The 12,279-nt window shown below is 43.7% G+C and overlaps 1 protein-coding gene across 3 annotated transcripts in view; it reads left to right on the forward strand.

Annotated features, from left to right (window-relative positions):
- LOC143963337 (sideroflexin-1) overlaps positions 1-12,279 on the forward strand; it is a 120,457-nt gene that overhangs the window by 14,915 nt on the left and 93,263 nt on the right. For 2 of the 3 annotated variants that reach the window (XM_077472946.1, XM_077472948.1), the window contains one exon: positions 7,157-7,329. In XM_077472946.1, coding sequence (XP_077329072.1) covers positions 7,166-7,329 — 164 coding nt within the window. In that variant the 5' untranslated portion in view covers positions 7,157-7,165. Of the gene's footprint in view, positions 1-6,807; positions 6,889-7,156; positions 7,330-12,279 lie in introns of all 3 variants that reach the window. The other variant, XM_077472947.1, reaches the window with a different exon arrangement.

The following is a 12,279-nucleotide window of genomic DNA, read 5'->3' on the forward strand; positions in this document are numbered from 1 at the left end:
GGAACCGTGGGCGGGAGATGATGAATTTTTCTCAGGGGACCGGGAAGAGGCTGATGACTCTTCTGAGGGGTTAAATGTGGAAGGATCAGGTTCACAATCTGAAAGATTGATGGTACAATCTCTTACTGAATTTGGTCCACTCCACAACTATGCTACCCTTAACTGAGTCGGTTGACAAGCATACTTCTTGTTTGGGTTTTCTAAAGCCTCCCCAAGCTGCACATGCCTTTCCTATCCATTCATTGCTGGAAAAGCATATGTATTCTGAGTGGGATCACCCAGATAAGCATTTTTATCTACCTAAAAAAGTTTTCAACACTTTATCCTATGGAGGAGAAGTGTAATTAAAAATGGGAGATGCCAGCAATTGACGCTGCTATATCCCCTGTGAATAAAAGTGTGACTTGCGGTAGACAATGCTCAAATGCTTAGGGATCCAACGGATAAGAAGTTGGAATTTCTATTAAACACTTTTTCTCTGGAAGGTTCAGTAACTCAGCCTGCACTGGCAGCAATTAATGTATGTCAATCCTTGAGAGACCAGTTTAAACAGGTGCTCAAGATTATCCTGATCAGCAGGCCTAAGATTTGAGCGAGCTACCAGGGGCATTATGTTTTGCAAGAGACGCTATGAGAGATTCTATTCTGCAGGCTTCATGCCTTATGCTGGGGCTGGTGCATATGCGTAGAATACTAAGGTTGAAAAATTGGTCAGCCGAAGCGCCCTGCAAAAAGCTCCTAACTAAGTTTTACTTTTTGCAGTGAACGGCTGGTTTGGGGATGATCTGGATGAGTACATCTAAAGAATTTCTAATGGGAAAAGTACCATTTGCCAGTTAGGAAAAGGAGTAAGCGTATTTTATTTAAGAGCTGCTTCGGCATCCAGGCAGTCTCGATGGCCTCCACCGTCAAATTCAAGAGGTAATCCTCAGGGTCAACCCAGGGACAAAGAAGTCCCGGGGAAGGAAACCTACAAAACGAAATACTAAAACCTCCTTATCAAGGGCGCCCCCGCTCCCTCGAGGTGGGGGGAAGACTTCTGCAGTTCTCAAGGGTCTGGCAGGAAGAGTGTCAAGACAAATGGGTGCATTCCTCAATTACTCTATGGTACAAACTAGAGTTCCAAGAGTCCCCGTCTCCTCGTTTTGTCAGGTCAAACATTCCCAAGGATCCAGAGAAAAATAAGTCTCTTATTCAAGCATTGGGCCATCTTTTGTCTCAAAGGTGATATTGGTGGTCCCCATAGAAGAGCAGGGATTAGGGTTTTATTCAAACCTTTTCACGGTACCCAAACCAAATTGAGATGTCAGACCCATTCTAGATCTCAAAGATCTAGACCGGTTTTTGAATATCTGCTCTTTCACATTGAGTTAATCCGATCTGTAGTCTCCATCCTACAAGGTGGAAAAATGTGCCGTCAATCGACATCAGGATGCATACCTCCCATTCCCCCCCCCCCCCCCCCCCGCTCCACCAGACATATCTATGGTTTGAGATAGAAAATCTTCATTTTTCAGTTGTAGCTCTGCCTTTCAGACTAGCTTCTGCTCCTCGAGTATTTACAAAGTTCTGGCACCTCCTCTAGCCAGGGTGGTTAAGGGCTAAAGGAATACTATTTTAGTGTACCTAGATGATCTGCTCTTTAGTCAGTTGCCCGCTTAGACCAAATTTTGGTCATCATAGTCAACGTGGAATACCTAGGTTGGATTCTCAACCTAGAGAAATCTTCCTTAAAACCATCAAGGAAATTGTAATACTTGGGTCTGATCATAGATACAGCCCAGAAGAGGGTATTCTTACCTCAGGCAAAGATGAGTGCCATAAGGGAGCTGATTCAGGTAGTTAAGGCAAAAAAAAAATCCTTCTATTCGACTTTTGCATGAGGTTGTTGGGAAAGATGGTGGCTTCATTTGAGGCCATTCTTATGCTCAGTTTCATTAGACTCCTGCAGAACAGTATCCTATGGGCTTGGAAGAAGAAGGTCCAAGCTCTAGATTTCCCAATGTGCTGGTCTCCAAAGGTGTACCAGAGCCTCAGTTAGTGGTTGATAACCAAGAATCTGCAGAAAGGAGCAGTCCTGGAAGAGGCGACTGTCTAAGGGAAATGGTCCAGGTCAGAATCACACACCAAAGACAGGTATGAATCGGTCCTTTAAATCTAACATCAAATTGGGCTCCCCCACACGAAGAATTTTTGTATGCATACCTTTTTTAAATGGGCCTTTAGTCCTGTCGCAGATCTCTTTCCTGCAGTGGTGGGTGGGTCCCAAATGCTGCTGAAGAGTGGCACATAATGATATGGTGCCACTCTCTGCAGCATTTTTATGTGAGCCCAAGGTAGCTTGATGTACCCAGCAGGGGAGCAGGTCCTTAATGCCCTTGATTCACGGGAAGAGGGTTAAAGCGGAGGTCCACCCTAAAGTGGACCTTCCGCTCATCGAAACCCTCCCCCCCTCCGGTGCCACAATCGCCACCTTTCAGGGGGGAGGGGGTGGGGGGTGCAGTTACCTGGATAATCCAGGTAACTGCACCACTTCCGGGATAGCTCTCTGCGGAAGGGGCGTAACGACGCCCCTTTCCGCAAGTGCCCGCTGCCTGCTGGGAAACACACAGATCCCAGAGGCAGCGGGGAGCGTCCTTATTGCGCAGCGCGATTCGCGCATGCGCAGTAGGGAACCGGGAAATGAAGCCGAAAGGCTCCATTTCCTGATTCCCATACCTAAGATGGCGGCGGCAGGACCCGACAGGCGACCTAGAGATCAGCTTCGGGTGCCGACATCGCGGGCGCGCTGGACAGGTAAGTGTCACTATTTTAAAAGTCAGCAGCTGCAGTATTGTAGCTGCCGGCTTTAAAAAAAAAAAAAAAAAACGCGGAGTCCCGGTGGACTCCCGCTTTAACCACTTCCCGAACCAGAATGGCACGGGCAGGCATATTGGCGTACAGGTACGTCCAATAGTCGATGCCGCCCTGCCATCGGGAGCGCGCCGCCGGCGGCGCGCTCCCGCGCTGGTCGGGACCCCCGTGAGTCCGGTCGCGGGACCCGCGGACTCGATCGCCGCGGGCATCCCCGCGATCGTCTCACGGAGCAGCCGAATGGAGGAAATGCTGTGTAAACAACATTTTTCCCATTCTGCCTAGCAACTAGTGACGCTGATCTCTGCTCCATGTGATTGGAGCAGAGATCAGTGTACACTAAATGAAAGCCCAACCCCCCACAGTTAGTAACACACCCTAGGAACACTTAACCCCTGCACTGCCACCCACTGGTTAACCCTTTCACTGCCAGTGTCATTTACACAGGAATCACTGCATTTATATAGCAGTGATTACTGTATAAATGACAATGGTCCCAAAAATGTGTCAAAAATGTCTGATGGGTCCCCGACAATGTCGCAGTCACAATAAAAATCGCAGATTCGCCGCCATTACTAGTAAAAAAAAAAATAAATAAAAAATTATTAATAAAAATGCTATAAAACTATCCCTATTTTGTAAACGCTATAACTTTTGCGCAAACCAATCAATCGCTTATTGCGATTTTTTTTATTTTTTTTTACCAAAAATATGTAGAAGAATACGTATCGCCTAAATTGAGGGAAAAAAATGTTTTTTTTTTTTATATATTTTTGGGGGATATTTTATTATAACAAAAGTAAAAAATAATGCGTTTTTTCAAAATTGTCGCTCTATTTTTGTTTATAGCGCAAAAAATAAAAACCGCAGGGGTGATCAAATACCACAAAAAGAAAGCTCTATTTGTGGGAAAAAAGGACGTCAATTTTGTTTGGGAGCCACGTCGCACGACCGGCAATTGTCAGTTAAAGCGACGCCGTGCCGAATCGCAAAAAGTGGTCTGGTCTTTGAACAGCAAATTGGTCCGGTCTGAAAGTGGTTAAGTAATGCTGGAGTAATTGAAACATGGAAAAAGACCAGTGTTGGACGTTGTAAGAGGCGAGTGGGGGGAGCAGCACCAGAGTGGAGGTGAGTATTAAATCTAGAGCTGTGTTTTATGGCATTAGATGAGGGAGGGTGTACGGAGTATTTGACTGCAAAAGATTACATCTCAAATACTTGCTTAAACATGAAATTTCCCTAGGGTTATACTTCTCTCAGGGAATCAACAGGGTGTCACTTGAAGATGAAATAAGTTTATCCCCAGTCTGACCCATCTGAGGGGCTCTGCTGGGGTCATGTGCACCCAGGCAGCAGTTAAAAATCAATTTATTTGCCTTGCTGACATTTCCCATTTAGTTGCATCTATTGGTTAGGGTCAAATGAATCATGTTTGTATTTACAGAATGCATTTCATCTTTGTTTTTCTCAGAAATATGAATCTTAAAGCATTTGCTTACCAAGCCACTTTATTCATTCTGCACATGATCATTGTATGAGATTTCAATTGCAAAATGAAAATCTGCCACGCTGTTTTGCTTGGCCCTCAGGCTGGTTTTCTAGATTTATATTTAATGTCTGCTGTGTTGCTTCCCCTGTGCTGGGAAGAAAGGATTTGAAGCATGTGATACTGTATTTGTAAGAATTTGTGCACTTGTCAGCATGTTGACGGTGCCAACACTGTAAAAAGAAAACCTTTGACCTCTCCTGTATTTATATAGCATGTAAAACCTACACTGGTGCAAACCTTCTTTGCTACTGGTGTTTATTTGATTTACTACTCAGTCAATACAAGTGTTATTGATTAGTGCAAGATTCATAGTTACAAGGAAAATTACTTATAATTTTTAGATGGTGGTTGTGAAGATCGTCTTGACATGTTCATCTGGAATATCTGATTCGCTTTCTAATCTTGTACTATTGCTGTTTCCCAGATTATTACTGGTATGGACCAAGACTGAACAAATTCCAGCCCCACAGCTAATTTTCCAAAAAAATAAAGCTTAAACACTGGAATCGAATTAGGATGTTTTGATTTTATCTCATTTATTTTTAATTTTTTGGGCCTTCAAAACCACTATTCAGTGTCCCACCCCCACAAAAAACTACAGAACCCATGTGGTAACAAAGCATGTTAGGGAAGACCTATGAAAATGCTAAATATGTGAACTCCCTCACCACAGGATTCAGGGCCCACATTGATTTTGGATGTAAAAAAGATGTGCATATTATGTGCATCGTGTGCATATTGTGTAAAAAAGAAATCTGTATGTTGGATCCTAGTCAGACAAATGCAAGCTCCGGTTTCTGGGCATGTTGATGATGTCTGATTTTCAGTGGCAGCAAATATGGTGACTTGATGCTCCAGATTAGCTAGACCTGTCATATGTGGCTTAATTAATGTTTGCAAAAATCTGAAAATGCAGTCTAATGTAATAGGGCAGTCATGTAATTGTTAGTCAGTTCTGTTATAGTTGAGATTCATCCCAGATGGGTGTTTTATGCTAGAAAGTTGAAGTCATTGTATGACGTAACACGTAGGAAACCGGAAGTGACGTTTACACCCAAGCGACATGCTCGTTGGTCTATTGTTTGCTGTGCGCTCTGCCTTTATCCACTTGTGAGTAGATGATTATTTGCTTAAATAAAGTTGATAGTTTTTATATACTACACTATGGTGGATTTTATCTGTCTATCCCTTGAGTGCATACGTTGTTAGCATTTTTTACGAGGGAAATTGGATGATTTATGGTGTCGTTAGAAGTTTCCTCCTCCATTCATCTCCTGGCTTCAAGTGTTCCTTGCAAAAGGCTATTTCTTTGCTGTATACCTTACAGCAGTAAGGTAATTACCTAGTGTGATCGGGCACTTACACGGAAAATCACTTGAACGGAAGAGAGCTGGCTTGGCACAAAATTGCACTTTATTATTTGATTGTGTTATTGCACTCTAACATTCACGATTGGACTATGTATGGGTCACTTTGATTAGATCCATTTGTTGCTGCTGCTGTTATATTTTACTTTTTTGCTGCTGCTATTCTTTATATTTTACTTGCTATATGCACCGTATGTATAATAATCTTTATTATATGCACCTTATTTTGCCTATCACAGTACCACTGTCGTTGACACTTGAGCTATGCACAGATGCACTTTGAATTATTTGTAGATTATATTTTATGCTATGCACAGATGCACTTTGGATGCAGTTTCTGATTGTTTGATTAAAGCGGGAGTCCGCCGGGACTCCGCGTTTTTTTTTTTGTTTTGTTTTTAAAAGCCAGCAGCTACAAATACTGCAGCTGCTGACTTTTAAAATAGTGACACTTACCTGTCCAGCGCGCCCGCGATGTCCGCACCCGAAGCCGATCTCTAGATCGTCTGTCGGGTGCTGCCGCCGCCATCTTGGGTATGGGAATCAGGAAATGGAGCCTTTCGGCTTCATTTCCCGGTTCCCTACTGCGCATGCGCGAATCGCGCTGCGCAATAAGGACGGTCCCCGCTGCCTCTGGGATCTGTGTGTTTCCCAGCAGGCAGCGGGGCACTTGCAGAAAGGGGCGGGCGCTTGCGGAAAGTGGCGTAATCTATGCCCCTTTCCGCAGAGAGCTATCCCGGAAGTGGGTGCAGAATACCTGTACTGTACAGGTATCTGCACCCCCCCTCCCCCCTGAAAGGTGCCAATTGTGGCGCCGGAGGGGGGAGGTTCCGATGAGCGGAAGGTCCACTTTAGGGTGGACCTCCGCTTTAAGCACGATTGCACCTCTGTTTTCTCTTTGACACTACTGAGATATAGATTGATTTCCATTCTTTGATAGTTTATTGGAATTTAGGAAGCGCAACACACCCCCCTTTTTTCCTTATGCTAGAAAGTATTGCCCATAGGCAGTGCTAAGTTCTTTTTTTTTTTTTCTAGTGTCCTTCACCTATAGGTGGTGACCTTAACCCTATGGTCAAGATTCAGAAGAGCCGTGTCTGTCAATGAACTTAGAGAGAGGTATTTTACAGTGAGCAACAAAAATCTCGGTTTCAGTACCCACAGGTTCAATAATTATTTCATGTATGTGTTAATATCACAGTTTTTTTCTGAAATGGAGTTTGGGTTATGTTATTTTGGCAATGCCTAGCAGCTTTGTTCTTTGACTCTCCTTTAACAAGGAACAGACACGACATTTCTTTCTTGTATAAGTGAACATATTTATTTTGCACTAGTGTTTGTCTACACATTACATTTTGGAATTCATGTTTGTGTTTTTTTCATGCAGATTCAAAAGATGTCAGGTGAATTGCCATTAAATATTAACATCAAGGCTCCTCGCTGGGACCAGAGTACATTTGTTGGAAGAGCCAACCATTTCTTCACAGTAACTGACCCCAGAAACATCCTTCTGTCTAATGACCAACTGGAGCATGCTAGGAAAATTGTTCAAGACTACAGGTACACACCTGCAATAAGATTGTGTGTGTGTGTGTGTGTGTGTGTGTGTTTTTTTTTTTCCAGACATTTTTTTGAGGAATAATTTTAAAAACTCAGTCATTTTGTTACACTGGGAACGTCAAATCGAGTGTATATAAAAAGTATTGTGCTTGAAATAAAAGTATAGCTTATCTGGTAAATGAACTAAACTTGTTTTTTAAAATAAATTTTTTTATTACGATTTCAATGATAAGAACTGTATATAGAGAGAGGCCGAAATATGTCAGCCAGAAAATGGTCTCATCTGCATTTTGCCGATAAGAGAAAAAAAGTGTCAATAATAGCGCAGAAAACACCACAATTTTGCTGGGATTTTACCATAATTATTCTGTGCTTATGGTGTGTTTTTCATAGGTCTTGTGACTTAAAAACGTAACATGGGTGTGTTTTTATTGATGCGTTCTTGCTGCAGTTTCAATGCATTTCAACAGTAAGATGCTTTTTTGGTTCGTCTTTTTTTCTTAACTGACCAAAAATGGAACAAGCAGGATTTTTAACACCACAATGGAAGCACAACTGACCAGTGTGAAGACTTGTATAGACTTTAAAGCGGAGTTCCACCCAAAATGGAACTTCCGTGGATTGGATCCCCCCCCAATTTGGAACCTTTTCAGGGGGGAACGAATACCCGTCAAATCCAATGCAATCTTGTGCGATGAACTACGTAATGTCCAGCCCTCCTAAACCCCAATCCCCCCCCCCCCGCGCTGCCTTCTGTGAGACGCAAAGGTTTTTGTTTTTACCCAGGCGGAACTCCACTTTAAAGGGATACATATTTCTTGAGCTTTTGTTGTGCTAAAGGTGCCAATAATGGCTGACATTTCATATTTATTTAAATTCATGATTATATATATATATATATATATATATATATATATATATATATAAATTTTAGATAAAAATGACAAATTTTTGGTTTCCGTTTCAAAATTTCCATTTGGTGCACTTTTAATTGTGATCATTCCATATGAAACTGGTTGTCTAGGGAGTGCCACCCAAAAGTAGAACTTCCACTCTTTTATCTCCCCCCCCCCTCCGGTGCCACAATTGAGGGGGAGGGGGCAACGACAGGATCCTGTTCACACTTGAGGAGTCTGGGCCACGGCATGTGACATCACCGCATGGCTCCCCCCTCCTCTCCCTGTCGCCAAGGCCAGTAGGAGAGAGGAGCAGGGCCAGGAGGGTTCCCGGCTTGAAGCTGTAAAGGCTACACTGCCGGGTACCCTTACACACAATGATGGCAGCAGCACCCAACAACTAATGGAAACATCAGCTGCGGTGCCGACATCACTGGACTCTAGGACAAGTAAGTGTCCTATTTGTTAAAAGCCAGCAGCTGCAGTATGTGTAGCTGTTGGCTTTTATTTTATTTTTGGGCGGAACACCGATTACATTTTTCTCAGAGGCTAAGGTCAATCGTCGGAGATAACTTTGCTATCACAGTGCAGACATTGAAAGAAAATTGTCATATTTATATTACATATAAAAATGTTGCCTTCTGTAGCCGATGCTTTAATTTTTAAGGTGTGTCTATTAACGGCTTACAAAATTCAGTTGATTGCAGTGCCCTAAGGTGGCAATCAAAAACCTTGATTATAAATGTGCCACATCCTACATAATCTGAAAATATTGTAATTGGGGGGGGGGGGGGGGGGGGATGGACTTTGTAGGCTTGTATAAAGATAACACATTTTTTAATTTTCTTGACATGTCTAGCATTGCCCCAAAGGAAGTATCATATTTAGTATTTCGTAGTTTGTTTTACAAATGATGTGTCGTATATGTATGTATTTTATGTGAACTATTAAAGTTATTGTTCTCTTTATATGTGCATACAAAGTCAATTTTTCCCAATATTTTCTAATAAAAAAAAAAAAAAATGATGGGCACGGACACACGGACACACGGACACACACACACACACACACGGACACACACACACGGACACACACACACGGACACACACACACGGACACACACACACGGACACACACACACGGACACACACACACACACACGGACACACACACACGGACACACACACACGGACACACACACACACACACGGACACACACACACACACACGGACACACACACACACGGACACACACACACACGGACACACACACACACGGACACACACACACACACACGGACACACACATTTTATATACACATGCATACATTTTTTTTTTCTCGCAAAAGTGAGTACACCCCTCGCATTTTTGTAAATATTTTTTTTCATGTGACAACACTGAAGAAATGTCAAGTAGTGAGTGTACAGCTTGTATAACAGTGTAAATTTGCTGTCCCCTCAAAATAACTCAACACATAGCCACTGATGTCAGTGTGCCGGGCCAGCAGTCACCCCGTACTGATCAGAGAGTGGGTCTGTGATGGAATGTTCCCTGGCTCGTCAGGACTGGTAAGTACAGCTCTCCCTGCCTCGGTGGGGCTCAGCAGCCGGGCATTGCCTGGGAGGTCAATTCGGGGGTCCCTATCTCCCCCCCCATGGGGGATGCTGCATGGGTTGCTGAGCGGTGTGTGTGCCACATAGACAGGATACAGGGTGAGGGGCTGCACTGGGAGGCTGTGTCCTGGGTGTCTGTGTCTGATTGCTGTAGCGCTGTTTGTCGCCATTTCTCTGCCTGTGTGTCACTGTCCCTCTGTGTACAGTGCTCGGTGGCCATTTTTGGTGTGACCAGGGAGAAGCATGGTCAGAAACCATTTTTTTGAAGTTCGGCGGCCATTTTCCCTGTGATTATGTCCTTCTTTTTTATATTGGATGCTCGGCAGCCATTTTGTTGTAGCCTAACACGGTTTTCATGCCCAGTGCTGATCCATGAGGCTCAGTACAGTTTTCTCTCACAAGCACCTGGGAGCTGACACAGGACACGGGCGCGCTTAGCTGGACAGCGCAGAACTCGGTCAGGGTGGTGAGTCCTGCAGTAGGGGCCCCTCAGCCTGCTGCAGTTAGGAGGGTGGGACCATCACTGTCCTAAGTCCCCAACAGGTGGCAGACAGGGTGGGGTCAGCATGGCTTCAGAAACTGGTGTTTCTTCCCCCAAAATCCAGGCAATTGCAACCGGTTCGCCTGCAGACAGTGCAGTGCCTCTGGACATTTTGTTGGCGGTCCTTAACACGTTTGTTGCCAAGATTGTTAGTTGCCGGGGAGAGCTCTGATGCAGACTCAGCCCCCACTGAGGCTGGTGACCCCTAATCTGTTGTGTCAGATGACGCTGACCAGGACCGATCGGATAGTGAGGGTGAGTGCGATTCCGGGCCCACGTGCGACAAAGCGCTTGTTAGAGCACTTATCACAGCTGTGCGTGATGCCCTGAAAATTCAGGACACAGCAGATTCCACTGAGGTAGCGGTCCCTTTTGGGTCCCGTAAGCCAGCCCGTGCACCTAAAGGTGTTTCCGTATCTGGCTTATTTCGATAAGTTCATACAAGGAATGGGGTAGAATGCAACGGACTTTTTCGGTCCCCAAATATATGGCGGGGCATTACCCCTTTGAGGAGAGCCTTCTCAAAAAATGGTCGGCTCCTCCAATCACGGACCCCCAGTATACATGTTAGATTAAATAACCAAGATCCCGGTAGAGGGGACTCCTACCTTTAACCACTTCAGCCCCGGACCAATTGTTAGCCTAAGGACCAGAGGTCTTTTTACAATTTCGCACTGCACTGCTTTAACTGGTAATTGCGCGGTCATGCAATGTTGTACCCAAATGAAATTTGCGTCCTTTTCTTCCCACAAATAGAGCTTTCTTTTGATGGTATGTGATTTTTATTTTTTGCGATATAAATGGAAAAAGACTGAAAATTTTGAGGAAAAAAATATATTTTCTACTTTTTTTTGTTTTAAGAAAAATCGAATAAACTCAATTTTAGTTATACATTTAGGGCAAAATTTATTCAGCCACGTGTCTTTAGTAAAAAAAATGTCAAGCGTATATTTATTGGTTTGCGCAAAAGTTATAGCGTCTACAAACTAGAGTACATTTTCTGGAATTTACACAGCTTTATGACTGCCTATCTCATTTCTTGAGGTGCTAAAATGCCAGGGCAATACAACCCCCCCCAATGACCGCATTTTGGAAAGTAGACACCCCAAGGAAATTGCTGAGGGGCATGTTGAGCCCATTGAAAAAAAATTTTTGTCCCAAGTGATTGAATAATGAGACAAAAAAAAAAAAAGTTTACAAAAAGTTGTCACTAAGTGATATATTGCTCACACATGCCAAAGTTATGTGTGGAATTACACCCCAAAATATATTCTGCTGCTTCTCCTCAGTAGGGGGATACCACGTATGTGGGCCTTTTTGGGAGTCTAGCCGTGTACGGCACCCCGAAATCCAATCACTGCCTTCAGGATTTCTAAGGGTGCAAATTTTTGATTTCACTCCTCACTACCTATCACAGTTTTGAAGGCCATAAAATGCCAAAATAACACAACCCCCCCCCCCCCCCCCCAAATGACCCCATTTTGGAAAGTAGACACCCCAGGCTATTTACTGAGGCATGTTGAGTCCATGAAATATTTTATATTTTGCAACAAGTTGCAGGAATATTAAAAAGTCTTATTTTTTTTTGCACAAAGTTGTCACTAAATGATATATTGCTTGCACATGCTATGGGCATAAGTAAAATTACATCCCAAAATAAATTCTGCTGCTTCTTCCGAGTACGGGGATACCACATGTGGGGACTTTTTGGGAGCCTAGCCATGTACGGGACCCCGAAAACCAAGCACTGCCTTCCGGATTTAAATATAAAATGCTACCAAAAAAAACTGTTAGCGATAGCAGGGATCAGGCCTGACTCTGCGAACGCTGCAGTTATGTGTTTAGTGTTTTGTAAGGGACAGTGATCGATCGGTACACTTGGGTGGGCTGGGCGGAGGG

Source organism: Lithobates pipiens, unplaced genomic scaffold (genome assembly GCF_037356315.1).
Source record: "Lithobates pipiens isolate NorthernLeopardFrog02 unplaced genomic scaffold, aLitPip1_a1.2 Scaffold_8, whole genome shotgun sequence".
NCBI lineage: Eukaryota > Metazoa > Chordata > Amphibia > Anura > Ranidae > Lithobates > Lithobates pipiens.